Here is a 20,201-nt window from a genome sequence, read left to right on the forward strand (position 1 = left end):
CCTGGGGAGAGAAGAAATCCAAAATGGTGGACGAGTGAGCAAATTTTTCATTACTTGAAATTTTTGAGTTTATTTGCCTTGTGATTGAGCCAAATGACGACAGATCAAATCAAATGCATTCTTTTTTGTGAGTTTCATCCGATCGCTGGTCCAAAGATTGTTTACCAGGTAAGGAAATACTATAGATCATTTTAAAAATATCAAGAAAAACAAGAGCCAATAATGGCTAGGTTCAATTCGTAAACCTCGAAAATAGAATCGAATAAGCTCTAACTAAGCTATTAAATAAGGAAAATGAAAATAGGTAAAATATTTTACTTGATTCTCGTACATTTTTGTACTTCTATGTTTACACTGGGATATTAGATGGCGCAATATTAACCATGTTTATGCATGTTGCCTGCTCGCTGGGAATGTTGAATTTGGCTCTGATTCAATTGTTCACTGGGGCATGTTGAATAAGTTTCAAGCCGAAAGACGTTTTGCATGGCACAATTTCATCCTGTAACTTGTTCGTGACCCAAATATTAAGTTTTGGTTGCAGGAGTAGAAAGCAGTTCTGCTCTTTGTGAAACTCTCTTGCAACAAAGCTGGGGGTGTTATACAGTGCAATTCGTTCTGAATCTTGTCTCTCAATGCAGTTGCACACAAGTTTCAGCTAAAAGTTCCAGCGTGTAAAAAGGCATTTTAGGAATCTTGGATGAATAAGTTTATTGAGCCTTGCTCCCCTTTTATCTTTAGTCTCCAGATAACTTTATTTCTAAAGAGGAATTTGATTGTGTAGCAGTTTATATCATTCCAAAACCAGAACTCCAGAGTAAAGTTATTACTGTGTAAGTATATTAATTTTACCAGCTATGTACATGTACCTGAACATGATTGTTGCATTACACAGTCTAGGATAAGATTTTGTAATGACTCAATTGCCAGCTGTCTAGAGGTGCCTTTAGTAACCACTGTTTTCATTTTTTACTTGCTGATCAAGACAAAATGTTGTCTTGGCAGTACTGTGGAGTACTGTCAATCAATATTAATTCTTTAGAGAACGTACAGTAGATTTATTGGAACAATTTATTTGACCCTAGTCTATTTACCATTAAAAAGGGGCTTAAAACAAATGCCAGCGGCCAAAAGTAGTTTTAGCTTGGTCATACTGTACTTTAGTTCTGGCAAAACGTTACTTGTAGAAATGACCAGCAAGGCAAAGATTTGACGGGACAGGTCCCATATAATGTGTAGTTCCAGAAATCATCCATACCCACCCCACGGAGGAATTTGGAATTTCCGAAGAGTAGGGGGTGGTCAGAGAAAGAACAAAAATTACAGAGTTTGCATGGAAGAAAATTGGAATTTCCGGGGGTAAGGGGGCGTCTTAAAAAATTCCTCTGTTAGGGGGGTATGGATAATTTTTGGAACTACACAATACCAAGCAAAAAACATTTTCTTTGTTTCAGAAATGCTCTGAATTACAAGTTTGTTGGCTGTCCAGTCAGCATAGAAAATGCCAAGTACTCGCGAAATGCTCTTCTTTTCAATGTCTGTTTTGTGTTTGGTTCAACTTCAGACACGATTAGTTATGAAGGAGTCGTAAAAAAGCTTGCAAACTACTTAACAACCTTGGAGGTCTGTAAATATGTATTCCAAAAACTCTTAACAATTCACATTAATTTGATCTGATTGGAGTGACCATACACATTCTGTGCAAGGACCTTTATACACTCAATTGAAGAATCATTGTCGGGTTCAGAAACAGAACATAGAACTGTGACCGAAATGGCATGTAGGAAGTACCATACGTTAATTAGATGCATGCTGTGACCGGCAACCCGTGGCATCATCCACTGTTTTTAATGCACATTTGGCATTCTAAACCGAGTGAATGGATGGCGCAAATGAATACATTATAATATAATTATGTCATTTCCCATGTGCCATTTTGTTCTCAGCTCTTATGTTCTATGTTTCTGAACCCAACAACGATTCTTCAATTGAGTGTATTCTATAAAGTCTTTTATTTGAAGAATGCTAATAAGGATGAGATATTTGTAATTTTAAAAAGAATCTAGGTCAGTCTCTTGTACAATCACTGATGCCTGATGTACAATTTTATTTACAGCTTGAAGATGGATTTTTGTCCAATGAAGAAAGCAAAGAAACATTGCCTGAAATACTTTGGAGTATACGAACTAAGCTAAATGAAGTTGGAAAGTGTACAATCACAATAGGTAAAATATTGCAACAAAAAATTGAAAGCGATTTGTTGAACTCAATCTATGCAACCCTGAAACAACCTCTGAGTTGATCTTCTTCTTTGAGCCACCAAGTTACCATCACCTGGTTAGCTTAGTTGGCAAGAGTGTTGGTCCATTGTGCGGGAGGTCATGCTTCAAGTCCCAGTAAGACTTGATGGTCTTACCATCAAGTCTTCTCAGACAAGGACTTCAAATAAGTACAGCTTGGCACTAACTTAAGAGTCTTTTTTTTTTCTTGAATAGATGAAGCCAACACCATTCATCTTAAGCCAGATCTAACAAGCAAAGAACCTTGTCCAGTCAATGATCATGATGTACCTATCTTTACATGGTACCAGGGTGCATGGTCCTTATCAGAATGGGATATCTCTACACAACAGGTACAGTATTCCTAGCTGTGGGATTACAATGTAAATTCCGACAAGTGACATTGCCCTGAAATCGTGACACAAGAGCCACTAACTAGTAACAAAAAACAGTCTTATGTACTAATTGACTGAGTGTGAGAGCAGGATGGAAAAATATTTGAGGTCATACCATATGGACCAATGTTCAGTGAGTACCATACAATTGACAAAGAGCCAAATATTTTCCCTTCCGGCCTGACCTATTGTATGTAATTCAGTTAATAAGCTTTTTATCTTATGACCCAATTGTTGTTGTTACTATATGGATTACCTAGATACAGTATTGATAGACTGCAGAGCATTCAAAACACGGCAGCAAGAATGGTGACACTAACCCATAAATATGATCATATAACACCTGTATTATTCAATTTGCACTGGCTGCCAATAGAGGATAATATATTAAATATTACTAATTACTTATAAGGCTTTACATGGAATAGCACCGACATATGTTGCTGACTTAATCACACCAGATGTCCCTAAACATAATCTTAGGTCAGGTACAAGCAATCAGTTAGTAGCTCCAGCATACAATTTGTGCACTAATGGTTATAGATCTTTTTTGTGTTCCACGCCTCGGCGGTGCTTTTTCATGAATAGCTGTATTTGTCAGCATACGTCATTACCACACCAATCAACTAATTTATGTCTGCTTTGCTCCCTTGTCCTAATAAGGAATAGAGGCTTTGCACTATCACATGATAGCAGCAATGAAAGGAGGCATGAAAAACTGAATCTGGTCTTATCTGATTTACATGAGAAAGAATTCAGTTTCCCTGGGGGGAAAAGACTATTGTTGTGCCTCCTGTCGTGGCTGCCATCACGGGATGGTGCAAAGCCTCTATAGTAGCCTAAACATTGGTCTTTTCTTCTTCTTCTTCTTCTACATTTGTGCACTAATGGTTATAGATCTTTTTTGTGTTCAGCGCCTTGGCGGTGCTTTTTCGTGAATAGCTGTATTCGTCACCATACGTCATTACCACACCAATCAACTAAATTACACCTTTTGCTGTTCATTAAGAGAAAATGTACATTCATTTGTGCCAATAGTTGTATCAATAACGTGTAATGTACTTTCATCAACACCACAAGTAACATCATTAGCGCGGATCAACTTTCAATAACGATATTTGAATATGCGTGTACATTCATAGGCATCAATGGACAATCAATAGCGCGTTTGTACATTCATATGCGCGGAATGTATTTTCTTTTGCGCGAAATTCAACTTCAATAACACCAAATGACAAACAGTAGCATTTATGGACAATCATTTACCCAAAAGTGAAAATTCATTAGTGCTATTAACATAATCATTGACAATCTATAATGCGTTTGGACAATCATGAGGGTCAATGTTATATTCTATAGCGTGGTTCGACAAACATTTGCATGATTCGAATGAACAATAAGAGAAATAAAACAATTATTAACGATTTTTGTTTATCACTTTAAAACATATTAAAAAAAACTCAGGTAACTGCCTCCATAATAGCGGCTGCGTAGGAGAATAGCAATTAGCTCACTTAAAGCAGCAATCAAAGCCGACATCAGCCGTCCAGAGATCCAACAACATACGAACGATCGGGCTGAGGCAAGACGACAAGGGATTGCTCTAGGTCACTATAGAACGCAGTTGCTAATGGAAGGGCTCCAGAGAAATGTGGCAACTATCACTATCGCTAAATGTGGTCAGTGGTTCAGTTATATGCAAACGTATTTGCCACGATGTATAAATGGCGAAGAAATTAAAGGCTAAAATAGATAAAAAATCGCTAATGATTGTTTTATTTCTCTTATTGTTCATTCGAATCATGCAAATGTTTGTCGAACCACGCTATAGAATATAACATTGACCCTCATGATTGTCCAAACGCATTATAGATTGTCAATGATTATGCTAATAGCACTAATGAATTTTCACTTTTGGGTAAATGATTGTCCATAAATGCTACTGTTTGTCATTTGGTGTTATTGAAGTTGAATTTCACGCACAAGAAAATACAATCCGCGCATATGAATGTACAAACGCGCTATTGATTGTCCATTGATGCCTATGAATGTACACGCATATTCAAATATCGTTATTGAAAGTTGATCCGCGCTAATGATGTTACTTGTGGTGTTGATGAAAGTACATTACACGTTATTGATACAACTATTGGCACAAATGAATGTACATTTTCTCTTAATGAACAGCAAAAGGTGTATGTCTGCTGTGCTCCCTTGTCCTAATAAGGTATAGAGGCTTTGCACTATCACATGATAGCAGCAATGACAGGTGGCAGGAACAACTGGATCTGATCTAATCTGATTTACGTGAGAAAGAATTCAGTTTCCCTGGGGGAAAAGACTGTTGTTGTGCCTCCTGTCGTGGCTGCCATCACGGGATGGTGCAAAGCCTCTATAGTAGCCTAAACATTCGTCTTTTCTTCTTCTTCTTCTTCTCTAGATAATGCCATACATTGATGGTTTTAATCATGTATTAAGAATTGCTAATGAAGCAGACATGGATCCAAGTCTTGTTAGAGAATGCATACAAAACATGGTGTAAGTCCCTTACTTTATATTGAATCTATTCAAAAGGAGTACCTTAGGAGTACCTCAGTTTATATTGAATCTATTCAAGAGGAGTACTTTATGCTTTTTATCTGGCTGTAACTCGGAAGTACATGACATAATATTCATTATTTTTGCCTGTTTTCAGTTACTACAATGTTGTAAAACTCATACCAATATTCCAGGTGAGTTTATTTGAGCTCACTCAGCTAAGAATGGCCTTTCATTTGTTCCTTCTACTCTAACCCAGTGGTTTCATTAAGGGTTAAAAATGCTTTGATTAACGTCTACCTAAACGTACCTCGTCACTACAGTACGTGTGCGATTTTGCGTGCCATTGAGAACGATTGTAAGCTAAACTTTAAAGCTATTCAGAATATTGTTTATCGTCATGTCAGGCAGTGTTTAGTAATAGAAAAAATACTAAGTGTAATTAATGTGTGTGGGGAGGAACGAACAAATGATCGTACACTCGCCCACATGAACTAAGAAATGAACAAATGAATAAACAATGAAATGAAAAATGAAGAAAAAAATGGACGGGATGACTGAGGAATGAATGGAGGCAGGAAGTAGAATGGAATGGGATTGAACAAAATAGTGAATTATTTTGGCGATAAACAATGAAAGTTTCCTTGCAGGGGTTTGTCATGGCTAGCAGGGGTATGTCGTGGCTAGCAGGGGTGTGTCGTGGCTAGCAGGGGTTTGTCGTGGCTAGCAGGGGTATGTCGTGGCTAGCAGGGGTATGTCGTGGCTAGCAGGGGTGTGTCGTGGCTAGCAGGGGTATGTCGTGGCTAGCAGGGGTATGTCGTGGCTAGCAGGGGTGTATCGTGGCTAGCAGGGGTGTATCGTGGCTAGCAGGGGTATGTCGTGGCTAGCAGGGGTATGTCGTGGCTAGCAGGGGTGTGTTGTGGCTAGCAGGGGTTTGTGGTGGCTAGCAGGGGTTTGTCATGGCTAGCAAGGGTTTGTCATGGCTAGCAGGGGTTTGTCATGGCTAGCAGGGGTTTGTGGTGGCTAGCAGGGGTTCTTGATGGTTAGCAGGGGTTTGTCGTGGCTAGCAGGGGTGTGTCGTGGCTAGCAGGGGTTTGGTTGAGTTTTAAAATGATAGGAGAAGATCATGAACTAGCGGGAGAGTTTAAACAATACTTTTTTCAAATTACAAAGCTATTTATGGTAGTTTAAGCAGTTAATAGTAGTTTAAGTTTGGATTGGCCCGGATAGGCCCGGTGAGTGTGGCTCGTAATACTTGTAAACAATCGACAAGTTTTGGTGCCTTTTGAATCACACATGCGTGTAAATGACGTCAACATGTTTGATTGACGGCGGTCTATTGCAAAGTGCATGTCGCAATTTTTGTCTGGGATGGCTGCATAGCAATGCAGACGCCGGTAAGTAGTTTCATGACATTCCATAAGCACATGCACTTGCCCTTGAAAACTTTGTTTTTTTCCCATAATGTCATAGAAACACTTTGACTGAATGGCAATTCGTACAATTTGGTGCGTACTATTGAAAACAGCTTTAAGTAGGCATGAAACTAGTTTCATAGGATCCTTATGTTAGTTTTTTTCTTCTTTTTATGATTTGTAGTATTCCAATGTGTACATTCCTACTCCAGAAATGAACAAACTGGTGACAGAAAAAAAACTACAGGATGAATGTATCACATACTCACCCAAAAAAGGTCAGTAGAAAACTCAGTATTTGGGTCGTTTCTATCCTACTAAAGTTTGGTGAATGTTTTGTTGCACGTTGCATATGCATGTTGCGTGTTGTATGTTGCGTGTTGCATGTTGCATGTTGTATGTTGCATGTTGTTGCGTGTTGCATGTTGTATGTTGCGTGTTGCATGTTGTATGTTGCGTGTTGTATGTTGCATGTTGTATGTTGCGTGTTGCATGTTGTATGTTGCATGTTGTATGTTGCATGTTGTATGTTGCGTGTTGCATGTTGTGTGTTGCATGTTGTATGTTGCGTGTTGCATGTTGCATGTTGTATGTTGCATGTTGCATGTTGTATGCTGCATGTTGTATGCTGCATGTTGCATGTTGTATGTTGCATGTTGTATGCTGCACGTTGCACGTTGCATGTTGTATGCTGCATGTTGCTTATTGCATGTTGCACGTTGCTTGTTGCATGCTGCATGTTGTTTATTGCATGTTGCTTATTGCATGTTGCATGGTTTGTTGCTTGTGCCATTTTGCATGTTGTTTACCGAGCTTGACAATCTCGCTATAACATTCGTAGTAACTTTCTGGGACCAACTTTCTGTTCTGATCATATTGCAGGAGCAGTTTTACCGACGTTTTATGACGTTTTTAAGCTTTACTGTGGCCTCAGCCCAGGCGTTACTGTCCGTGATCTTTGTGCTCGGTTCAACCCTGGTTCTCTTCGTATTGACGAACGGTAAGTGGATATTCAATTAATTCTGCAAATTCACCCAAAACTAGTTTTATTGTATTAAGTTTAATTTCGTACGGCGAGCCTTTGAACAAAAAAAAAAAAACCCGCTTTTTTTTTATTTTTTATTTTTTAACTTTATTGACTCATGAATCATTTCTTTCTACGAGTTTCAAGCCATTCAAGTTTATTTTTTATGAAATTGATATTTTTGTCAGCGCGTCTACGTTTCGGAAACTGAGTGTCTTTCGTCATGTATGTCCTTTTTTGGTTTTGTTCGGGTGTTTATTTTTAGTACAACTTATAAGAGCGACTACAGATTTTACTAAGACTATTTATATTCGTTTGTTAAAGAGCCTTTCTTATAATTTTGTTTAAATTTGAGACCTATTCATTTTTGTCTTCCTTCCTTCGTTCCTTCCTTCCTTCGTTCCTTCGTTCCTTCCTTCCTTCCTCCTTCCTTCCTTCCTTCCTTCCTTCCTTCCTTCCTTCCTTCCTTCCTTCCTTCCTTCCTTCCTTCCTTTCTTTCTTCCTTCCTTCCTTTCTTTCTTCCTTCCTTCCTTTCTTTCTTTCTTTCTTTTTATTTTCTTTTTTCTCTCATTCGAATAGCTATCTCGTACATTGATTTTTGTGGCCATTTTTTTCTTTCTTTGATAATCTATGGGATACCGGTGTTATGCCAATCCATCCACTTAGTATGACTATTTTCTTCGATGGTTTGTTTATCAATGATATTTGTGTCCTCGCATCCGAATGGCAAACTTATATATTGAGTCATGTTGTCTTCTGCTCCTTCACTGAAAAGCTATGGGATATTGTTGCCAGGCTGCTCCTTCTATTTGGCATGACTATTTTCTTCATGGCTTTTCTAATATTCTTCATCCTTGCAGCGTATAACCAGGGATTTACAGAACTGTTGATCATCGCGCATAATATCCCCCAAAACCACACTTTCATGATCTTCGTCTTCATACAATCATCAGCCATCACTTGTATCAACGTAATCACAACCCCGGGAAACCAAAATAACAGAACGACTCCTATCACTATAGCAACGGTGCGTGCAGCTTTGTATTGCTTAGCAACGTTAGTAGCATCTTTTCGTACCTGGTTTTGTGCCGCTATCTTGATATTTTGATTTCTAGCTGCTTTGAAAATGTGGAAGTAGCAATAAGCTATGATAGAGAAAGGGATTCCAACAGATACAATACAAACTAGAAGCCATATCATTGGAAGTTCAAAAGGATCTGTGGTAACAAACCGAATGAACGGGTAAAAGATAGAAATGGTCCATATTATGACGGTACCGATTATACAAACACGTATCGTGATTAGTTCGTTGTAGCGGATAGCTGATGTGATGGCAAAATACCTACAGAAAATAAAAGAAAACAGAATTGGTGATGTTAAATAGGAAAACACTTAGACCTCTCCTCTCCTCTCCTCTCCTCTCCTTTCGTCGTCTCCTCTCTTTCGTCACCTCTCGTTTCTTCTCGTCGCCTCTCTTCTCCTCTAGTTTCTTTTCGTCTTCTCTCTTCCCATCTCGTCTCCTCTATTCTCCTCTCATCTTTCTTCCTTTCCTATTTCCTTTCCTATCGTTTCTTTCGTTTTTTTTTTTTTCCTTTTTTTTTTGTTTTTCGCGTCAAATGTGTTGGGCTCTGGTTTCTCTCAATTAGCTATGTTTTCATTATTCCTTATCACGCCTAGTACCTTTTACTGAAAAACCCATTTCGTGGATCTAAATAGCCTCTCTTGACAGATAGATACAGATTTGCAGTTTGTAAGGTATCACTTATACAAATAAGGTGATTTATGACCAAATGTTACTTAAAACTGTCAACTTCTGTCGGACGTGGAAGCTAAATCTTCAATTTTAGGAGACTGCCATAGGGGAAGTACAAAAAACTTGAATTATCATGTATTTACTACAAAATTCTAGCCTGACACGAAAGGCAGCCGATACAATACAATATTGTCTTGGCAAAAATATTCAATGAATTTTTAAAAAGATGGTTTTTTTATTAAATTGTTATTGCTATACGATTTCCAATTCGAGCCACGGTTTTCAAAAGTCTTATTTCATCGATCTGTTTATTTAGGTGTTTGTTTTCTTAGTATAACCCGCTGGGGTTTTTTTGTTTTGTTTTGTTTTGTTTGGTTTGGTTTTTTTTTTTTCGTAGCGCGAGTAATCTTTTTTCATCGTTATCATTTATTTTAGATTCGAAAATGCAAGTTACATTTCAAATACGAAGCAAAAGTTATTAGATAAAACGGTGAAAATGTGTAAGATTATCTCTAAATATTCATTCGTTCACATCTTATATAATTTCTGTACTATCGCTCGAAATATTTTTCAATTCCAAAGTAATTCTTTCTATTCTATTCTGTTTTATTTAGAAAATTCTTATTTATTAAAATACGCTTTCAAAACGTTGCTGTTTTGATTAACCTTTTTGTATAATCCACCTTACATTGTATAATATTATTAATAACGTTCAAATTGGCAGAAATGAATGTTGAATTGAATGCAGCTGGGTAATCATTCTCCTTTAGGTAAATTTTTGCCACTCTTTGTCCCTTGCAATTACGACTGTGTTATCTGGGGGAAAACTAATTATAGACAGCAAATCTTTAGCCTGCGTGCAGGCGGACTTTTCTGTCGTACTTAACAGTTAGTTCGGCTGCACGCAGGCTACAAAAATCTTCAACATTTGTCAAATTAAATGATTTCAGTTGAATCTTTTCGCAACATGAAATTTCAAAAATTACAAGACAAAAGAATCTTTTTGAATGTAAATAGCTAAAAAGATCATGTTAAAATCAATTAAACGGTGATTTTTAAAGAAAGTAACTGCTAGCTTTCGAAGATATGAATTTTCAAACATCGAAAATTTGTTGAAAGTGTTTCTTGTCTTTACGAAGGTTTTCGTACAAAATTCACACTTTTCAAAAATCAATATCTTCACGAGTTTTGAACTTATTCCATTCAAACTTCATAGGTTTACTGGTTTTAACATGCTCTGTAGTTATTTTTCTGTCTACTAATTTTAAAAAAATACACGATAAAAGCTTATCTATTCTGATGAAATACATACAATTATGCCTGTTCTTGAAACATACTGTCAAAAGGCCTTTACTCACCTGTCTAATGAAATAGCACAAAGACCAAAACTAGTCGCAGTGAAGGACTGTAGAACCAATATATCAGCTGCCTTTGCAAAAGGTAGTTCACTGTACCAATAGTTCTCGTAGCATCTTACAGCTAACATAGGATGCACGACAAACCCAACGAAAAAATCAGCAAACGCTACGGAGACTAAGAAGTAGTTTGAAACAGTTCTCAACGAAGGAGTTCTGTAGATAGCTAGGATAACCACAAAGTTCCCAGTCGAAGCTAACAATCCGAATATTACGTGTAGAACAGTAAAGAGGACTTGAAAGTCTGGCAGCAATTCTCCGTAGCATTTGGGATCGATTGGAATGGCATTCATGTTGTGAAAAATCTTGAGCTGGCGTTTCTCATCTAAATTCTGGTGATACAAAGGGATTCAGTGTTGCATTATTTGTGCTTACTTTAGTTTTAATTACATTATGAATACAAAATCAGTTAATTCCGGTGCAAAAAGCATTTTTTATAGCTTAATTTCGCTCTAAGAAAAGCGCTTAGATTACCAAGAATCCATGGCTCTTTGATTTTTTTATTTTTTTATTTTTTATTTTTTTTGGTGAACAGTCTTCCCTTTATATTTCAAGAAGGCTCTCTTTCTGTCTTGACATCTTTGCTTGAACTTGCTCCAAAGCGTCATTCAGATGTTTGATTAAACAAAGAAGCTCCAGCAGATATCATGTGATCGACGGAATATAAGGGCAACCAAATGTTAACAAAATATTTATTTTTCTACATTGAATTCAGTGATCTAGGTGATCATGTTACTTGTTTTAGAAAAGGACAAATTTGATCGATATCCCCAAAAAACCCGCCTTAAATCAACCTCTAGGCTATTAAAAGTCACGGCTAACTCACAGATTGAATTTGAATTTAGCGTGTTTAGGTAGGTTTTGCGGAGGGAGTAAGATCCCCCGCTATACGGGTACGTGCCGCCAAACAAGGCATGGTTTTCAGCGATTCTAATCTGGAACAGGGTATATAAAATCGCGCTCGCTCTGGGACAGGGTATGCGAAATCACGCTCTCTCCTCTCTGGAACAGGGTATCAATTTTTACAAAATATAAATTAGCTAAAATATCTCAGAATGTAAAACTCTGATCGCGGAAAATTGACTATACAAAATGTTTCTATAAGTTAATGTCCTGCGAAAAGAATAGAAATTTGTCTTTTAATCCTTGTAGTGCTTTTAAAAACAAATACTGTGTACAGTGTAGTTGTTCGTGAGACAAGATTTTGATTCCATTGGGATAACTGCTGCGACGGTGATTTGTTCGCTATTATCTGAGTCGGAGAAATGAAATCACTGGGGCTCCCTGCAATTTGGTTGACAGTGCGATTTAATTAAGAAACAGGTGTTACGAGAAAATAAAACGCAATAACTCATACGAGTCCAACATACGAGCCCAATATCGGCTTAATTTTTGGCTTTTAAGCTGTAATTGACAAAAAGATTGGATAATATAAAGATCATCCATCCATCAATCATTCCTTCCTTCCATCCTTCCATGCATTCTCTTTCTTTCTGTCTGTCTTTCTGTCTGTCTGTCTTTCTTTCTTTCTTTCTTTCTTTCTTTCTTTCTTTCTTTCTTTCTTTCTTTCTTTCTTTCTTTCTTTCTTTCTTTCTTTCTTTCTTTCTTTCCTGTCTGTCTGTCTGTTCAGTCTATGCAGACGTGTTCGTAACCGCTCCGTAATCTTCAACATTTTATAAAGCTTCTATCGAATCTTTGTCTCCAAATGGCAAATCTTATTGAGTATTTAAGTTATGATGAAAAGGATAACGATTTCACTTGGCGTGGTACGCAACAAGAACTTAAATCTTTGGTGGATTTTATGTTCGATGTCCAAGAAGGCAGTAATGGCGTCTTTAAAGAAGACAAAGCTCACAACGCAATAACGTATAAAGTGAGTACCGATGACAAGGAATGCTCCGTAAGATTCTACACATCATCACTTAGACTGAAAATCTTTGGGCCAAATCAAGAATGCCTTAGGAATAAGTTTCATGAACTTCTTCCAAGCAAGAATGATGGTCCTGCAGAAAAAAGAGTTGAGCCTTCACAACCGACTGATTCTGAAATTGCCTCATTATTATTCGGTTTACTGACTGACTTGCGTAAAGAAATAAGTTTATTGAAAGACACTTTCCAAAACGGAGAGAACTTTGATATCCAACAAATGAAGAAGGAAAACGATGATTCTCGTAAAATTATCTGTAATCTTCAGGAGGAAATTAAAATTCAAAAACAGCAAGTATGCAAATTACAAGACGAAAAAGCCAGCTTACTAACAGCGTTGAGGCTAGTTACGAAAGAAAACGATCAATGTAAGAACAATGATCAATGCAAGAACAATGATCATACGGAAACTAAACAAGCTACTGTAGTTGATCTTACGACCCCGGAGAGTAGTATGAGCGACACAATGAATGAATCTCATTGTAACTGGAAAAAGGTACAAAGGAAACAAAAAAAGGCCAAGCAACAAAAGACAACACCAAAGAACAAAGCTGAGAACAAGCTACCTACTAATAACCAGGACCATTCGCTTCAGGACAGAAACAAAACTAGTACAGTTATAATTGGAGATTCTATAATATCGAAGCTCGAAGGTTGGAAAATGTCAAGCAAGACAAACAGAGTTAATATAAAACCCTTCCCAGGGGCCACAGTGGAGGATATGGAGGACTATATAAAGCCAATAATCAGAAGGAAACCTAATAATCTTATTGTACATATTGGTACAAATAATCTTAAGTCTGATGAATCTAAGGCCATTGCAGAAAGGATAGTTGGAATCTGCGAATCTGTGGAAAAACAGCTGCCGTCTTGTGAAATAGCGATATCTGAATTAATCATTCGCCAAGACTCGAGTCTCCTTGAAACAGCAAGAAAGGATGTGAACAAATCGCTTAGAGCCTTCTGCAACGAACGGGAATGGGACTATATTTCTCATAATGTAACAGAGAAAGGACTTAACACCAAAGGACTGCATTTAAATCGTGCAGGAATAGGAATCCTTGCGCAAGATTTCAATAAATATCTTAAATCTAAAGCATGATTAAAAGGTAAGGAACCACTAGACGAAACAGATTCCTCTATTCATCCCTCTAGTATTGTCTCAAATACTAATATTGATAAGTCTGACGGTGATAATAGACCTCATTCTATTCCTAATGTTAGAGGTTTTAAAATGGCCTCTTTAAATATAACTAGTCTTGTAGCTCATATAGATGAACTGAGATCATGGGTCATTCAGCAAAATTTTGATCTTCTTTGCATAAATGAGTCAAGGCTCGATCCATCAATCCCAAGTTCAATGGTGAGCATCGAAGGCTATGACATCCATAGGTCTGATAGAAACCGCAATGGAGGGGGAGTTTGTTTATACTTGAAAAAGGGCGTAAATGGGAAAAACCGTAGTGACTTAACTGATGATAAAGTAGAGTCCCTGTGTTTTGAAATCATGAAGCCAAATAGCAAGTCTTTTGCCGTTTTAGCCTGTTATAGGCCTCCTAACTATGATACACGCTCATTTTTCAATATATTTGAAAATGTGTTAACAAAAATAGATTCTGAGTTTAAGGAAATTTATATCCTAGGGGATTTAAACTGTGATTTATTATCTACTAATATTAATCAGCAAACCCGCTATTTGAATACGACTGCTGAATTGTTTCAACTTACGCAGTTAATCACAGAACCAACTAGAGTCACTGAAAAAAGTAAAACCCTCATTGATGTGATCTTAACGAATAGCCCAGATAGGGTAGTCCGAAGTGGAGTGGTTCACATTGGTATCAGTGACCATAGTCTGGTTTATACAATACGGAAAATAGCAATTCCGACAAACAACAATCACTGTAAGATCTCATTTAGATCGGCTAAAAACTTTGACTCCGACAAGTTTCTTATGGATTTAGCAACACTCCCTTGGGATTGTTTGGATAATAAGGAAAGCCCGGATGACATGTGGGACAGATGGAAAGAGTTATTTCTCTCTGTTCTTGACTCGCACGCTCCGATCAAAACAAAACGAATAAGAAACAAGAAGTCTCCCTGGATGACAACTGATTTGAGGAAAGCTATGTACGATAGAGATAAAATGAAACAAAAAGCTACTCAAACGAATTCGAGGGACGACTGGAGTGATTATAAGTCTATTAGAAATCGCGTCAACAACGAGATAAAAAGAGCCAAGAAGTCATATTATGAAAATCATTTTGCACAAAATTCAAAAAACTCAAAGGAGGTCTGGAAAGCTATTAATGAAGTCCTCTCACGAAGGACTAAATCTGGCTCTTATGTAACATCTATCAAAACAGGTGATACATCGATGTGTGACTCGAAGGAAATAGCTGAGGTATTCAATTGTCATTTTTCTGAAATTGGGACTAAATTAGCTTGTTTAATTCCCGATGGACCGACTGCTTATAATGATTATCTAATTAGAATTGGCTCAACATTCACCTTACGACACACATCAGTTGATGAACTTATGAAAATCATTAATTCTATTGACGTTAAAAAAGCGACAGGTCTTGACGGTATACCATCTCATTTCATCAAGATTGCTTCACCAGTAATAAGTCAATCACTAGTGAAGCTATTCAATCAATCAGTTGATAAAGGGATTTTTCCTAACGGCTTGAAACTTGCGAAAGTTACGCCAATTCATAAAGCTAATGACAAAGATGATTTGAATAATTACCGTCCCATTTCGGTCTTACCTACTATTGCTAAGATTTTCGAGAGAATAGTTTTTAACCAGTTATATGAGTATCTAAACTCAAATAATTTACTTTCTCAAAAGCAGTCGGGATTTAGACCGCTTCATTCGACTACTACTGCACTCCTAGAAGCCACAACGGAGTGGCTTACCAATATGGATGAAGGTAAATTGAACTGTGTCACTTTCCTAGATTTTAAAAAAGCTTTTGACACAGTAAATCACTCCATACTTCTCCACAAATTATACTATTATGGGATTGCAGAAGAGTCGATAAAGTGGTTCAAATCTTACCTCACAGATCGTAGTCAGAGATGCTACATAAACCATACCTTATCTAGCTCTAGAACACTCGATTGCGGCATCCCTCAAGGCTCAATCCTTGGGCCATTATTATTTATTATTTACATAAACGATCTGCCAAATAGTGTCAAATTTTCAAATGCTAGAATGTATGCTGATGACACAAGTCTCACCACTTGTGGCACATCACAAAAGACTCTATTTGACGAGGTGAACGCTGATATTTCCAATATTCATAACTGGTTGAAAGCTAACAAACTTAGCTTAAATTCAGCTAAAACAGAGCACATGTTTATTGCTTCTGACGATAAATTGAAAAAAATTACCTCCGAACCACACATATATTTAAATAGCAAACCAATTACTAGAGTCTCTACAGCAAAAACTCTGGGTGTTGTGATTGACGAACGGGTGTCTTGGGTTGCTCATATTGATTACATTTGTAAAAAAATATCCTCTGGATTGAGTGGCATAAGACGAGTCCGCGATTACATCCCCTTGGAGACAGCTATTACCATATATGAGGCTCTCGTTTTACCTTGGTTTGACTATTGTGACGTGGTATGGGATAATTTACCAGTAACGTCTGCTGAAAGATTGCAAAAAATGCAAAATAGAGCTGCAAGAATAATAACAAAAAGCAGCTACGATGTCAGATCTAGTGATATTTTAACTTCTTTAGGCTGGAAAAGCTTACAAAGAAGAAGAAAGGAGCATAAAGCAATAATGATGTTTAAGACTTTAAATGCACTTGCACCAAAATCTGTAAGGGAACTCTTTTATTTTCAAGAAAATACCTACGATTTTCGTGGTAGAGAGAAGTGCTTAAAGTTACCGAAACCCAGCACTGAGTTTTTAAAAAGAGCTCTCTCTTATGACGGTGCAAAAGTGTGGAACTCGTTACCCCAAAGTGTCAGACTGTCCAATAATTTAAAATCTTTTAAGAGGAATCTTTCGTCTGTTGGTCCTTAACACTTTAATTACTATAATATTTTTGGGGGGTAGATGAGAATTTATTTCATAAATCTGTCTATATATTCTTAACGTTATTATTAATTTTTTATATATATTACCTATGAACTCGGTTTTCATGAAAACCAATTTGTACATTGATGAAATTTCCCGAGATTAAATAAAAGACATCTCTCTCTCTCTCTCTCTCTCTCTTTCTTTCTTTCTTTCTTTCTTTCTGTCTGTCTTTCTTTCTGTCTGTCTGTCTGTCTTTCTGTCTGTCTGTCTTTCTTTCTTTCTTTCTTTCTGTCTGTCTTTCTGTCTGTCTGTCTTTCTGTCTGTCTGTCTTTCTTTCGTTCTTTCTTTCTTTCGTTCTTTCTTCCTTCCTTCCTTCCTTCCTTCATTACATTCATCAATTTTTCCTTTCTCTCTCTCCCTCTCTTTTTCTCTCTCTTTTCTTTCAACATAATTAACGAGTCTACATTGTTTCATTTAGACTAATTAGAATATTGTACTCCTTATTGATTTATATGCTTCTTAGTACCATTATGTGTGTATAGCTAACTAGTCGTTGTAAAAATGCACTGTAATTAAGTCGAGGCTTTAATTATACCCACAACCTTTCCTAAACAAGACGGCTTTTGAAAGCATACTGTTGAAATAATAAAATGATGATGAATGCAAATGTAGGCAGCTGTGAAAGCGCAGACAAAAAATAAAGTTTGGGCGTCGCTTACTCTAACTATTCAACTGCTATCAATGGAAGCCGACGGTTCGCACTTTACCCCCTCTACATCAGTGCTCTGTTTAAGACTATTCTTGAAAGTTATCAAAGAGTCCTCTGAAACTCTAAAAAGACCCAACAACTTCAAAAGTGAAGACTCCTACAGACTCAGATCCACCTAGTCTCCCCCACAGCCGCTTTCAGTGTCGTCACGCAACGCTTTCTCCCCTGAGAAAGCGTTGCGCGACGACACTGAAAGCGGCTGTGGGGGAGACTAAGATCCGCCTGCACCAGACTGAACAGACTCTAACATCTCATCATCTACTTTTAACTACCATTATATCATGATAACACTGCCTAGAGAACGACAGAACCACCCCGCTTCAATTAAGGGCTCACCCACACACTCCATTGTTTTGTTGGCGTTTCATCAGCGTTTTACAACCTTCTGATACGCGTGTTTTCTGTAATAAGCACGTCGGAAATCATTGGGTTCGCATGGCTTTTTTCCAATTAAATACCAGTATTTAATCAATCAAGATTAACGTCCTGAGGACCTATCTGAGTGTCTATCAGATAGTGAATTAAAACTAACATCATATCGTCGCGTACCCTGGGCTACAGAGGCTCTGTTTCGCTTCTTTTAACGAGCGAGCAACCTTTGGACCCAGGGGCAATAATCGCGAAAGCTTTTTCTTTAAAAAAGATACTACAAAAACAGCAGAATTTGTGAGCATGTATATGTAGCTAGTAAAATTCGTTGATGTATAAATGCACAATCAAAAAAAAAAAACTTCGCCCAAATATTAACTGGGTGATGCGTTTTGAATTTTTTTTGAATTTTTTGATATAAATCCAAAATAGAAATGCAAAAAATACTTGTAACTTTTGCTTTAAATTTAAAGTAGTTGGTCAAACATTTTTCACCCCTTTTCAGTAACGTTCAGTACCAATTGTTTTTGTATAAATGAAAACCATAAAAACCTATAACTTTGACTTCAATTTTAACCTAGTGCAGCGTGATGACAGAAATGACAGAAATGCGAACTTATCACAGTAATTTGCCTAAAACTATAACTTTATACTGAATGCGTTTTTCACTGTTCACTGTTCAAACTTAGCTATTTAGTTTACGGTCTCTAACAAGTTACATCAAGAAGACGTTGTACACGAAAGATGATGAAAACTAGTACTATTTTTTTCTTCACCTTATAAATAGTGCACTTGGAGGGACGGCCATGAAACTTGTCTTGCTCAGCAATTTTTTTTCCCAGTCGATTTAATACAAAATGTGCTCGGCGAAGTGCTCCGGTAAAGATATGCCGTCTTCTGGGCGACCTTTGAATGGAGCCACCTGCATATAGCTTCACATTGCTTCTATATATATATATTTATTACAAGATGTTGCTCCACAAATGCCCTGACAATGGCTAAAATAATCCTTCATTCTGATTGGCCACTTGTTTTTACTTGGTTAGAGACCAGGTGGCTTAGAGAAAATTCATGTGAAATTTTTCATCCTTTAACAAAATATGCTAAATTTTAAAACAAACTGTTTGCATAACCAATAATCGATCTTAACACATAAGCGTATCTTGATTGATTGCTATCACAGTCCTTAAAATCGAAAGAAAAAACAACAACAAAGCTGCTGCAAATCAAGTAATTCTAAATTTAGACTGAGCAATTCTCTTCACCTTTTTTTTTGTTGTTGCGAATTTCCAGATGTCCGTATACCACTAATTTTTCCTCAGAACCAATCGAATAGCGAGGAAAGTACATTATCTAATCAGATAATAGTCATTTAATAGTTACAGTTTTGCAAGCTTATATGACATTTTCTGGTTCTTTTTACTGTTTACCTAGAAACCACTCAATTGAAGTACACGTCGGCATTTGGTACTTTTTATTTTGAACGGCCCCCTCCACTAATGCGGTTTCGTTTGAAGACGGATACTGGCGTTTTCGATGCGTTTTGGCCTCGTGTGTACGCTAAAACGATCGAAAACACAACATTTGAAAACGCTGTCCAGATTGGAGACATTTGAAAACGGAGGCCAATTGTATTAGTGTGAAAACGGAGGCTTTTGAAAACGCTGACGTCATTCACACCGACACGTCTTTTTTTAGCTTGCGCAGATGACAATGTTGCATCTTTTCCGATCGTATCTGCGTTTTTGATCGTTCCAGTGTGGACGGGCGAAAGCGCTATGAAAATGCTAGTATGGACGCGAAGCTTTCGTTTTGTTTTCGGCGAGACGAAAACGGAGCTTTTCGAAAACGCATTAGTAGCGTACGTAGCCTTAGTATCCGGCAGTAAAAGCGCATGTCAGCATTTGCAAGCCATTTACTTTAGTATCGTGAAAAAATACTGTACTTGAGATTAACTGAAGGTGTTTGAAGTGCTATCAATCGCATGAAATCTGCCACTTAATGTACCCCTGAAATCGCTAAATGAAGTGCAAAGTATTCAACGACTAGCCAATTAGAAACGAGTATGATGTAGCCTACCAAAAGCACTGTGCGAGCTATAGAAAGCGGTTCCACCTAAGATCAAAAATGATTAAGAGACCACGATCAAAAAGCTAGGGAAAATCAACATGTGAGTTGATGTGCATAGAATATTGAATGTAGTGGTAGTGCGAGTGAGTGAAAAGGTGTGCCCAATTAGTGCGAAACATTTACTTATTTTATTTATATCTTCAAAA

General features: G+C 37.3%; 2 protein-coding genes across 2 annotated transcripts in view; one reads left to right on the forward strand and one right to left on the reverse strand.

Annotated features, from left to right (window-relative positions):
- The first annotated feature begins 26 nt into the window (after positions 1–26).
- The window catches only part of LOC116307546 (GATOR1 complex protein NPRL2), a 27,007-nt gene continuing 6,832 nt past the window's right edge, over positions 27–20,201 (forward strand). The window contains exons 1-9 of the mRNA XM_031717827.2: positions 27–168; positions 742–833; positions 1,455–1,623; positions 2,117–2,225; positions 2,496–2,632; positions 5,115–5,212; positions 5,370–5,406; positions 6,812–6,905; positions 7,510–7,627. Of these exons, the coding sequence (XP_031573687.1) occupies positions 94–168; positions 742–833; positions 1,455–1,623; positions 2,117–2,225; positions 2,496–2,632; positions 5,115–5,212; positions 5,370–5,406; positions 6,812–6,905; positions 7,510–7,627 (929 nt within the window). The 5' untranslated portion in view covers positions 27–93. The remainder of the gene's footprint in view (positions 169–741; positions 834–1,454; positions 1,624–2,116; positions 2,226–2,495; positions 2,633–5,114; positions 5,213–5,369; positions 5,407–6,811; positions 6,906–7,509; positions 7,628–20,201) is intronic.
- LOC116307547 (trace amine-associated receptor 9) lies at positions 8,132–11,146 on the reverse strand. Its single transcript, XM_031717828.2, has 2 exons — positions 10,763–11,146; positions 8,132–8,993 (listed from the first exon to the last, which is right to left on the reverse strand). The coding sequence occupies exons 1-2, from the start codon at positions 11,110–11,112 to the stop codon at positions 8,396–8,398; spliced, it is 948 nt and encodes a 315-aa protein (XP_031573688.2). The 5' UTR covers positions 11,113–11,146; the 3' UTR covers positions 8,132–8,395.

This window comes from Actinia tenebrosa, unplaced genomic scaffold (assembly GCF_029948245.1).
Source record: "Actinia tenebrosa isolate PJP-AT-01 unplaced genomic scaffold, QUT_ActTen_1.0 PGA_scaffold3__52_contigs__length_22856419, whole genome shotgun sequence".
Classification (NCBI taxonomy): Eukaryota; Metazoa; Cnidaria; class Anthozoa; order Actiniaria; family Actiniidae; genus Actinia; species Actinia tenebrosa.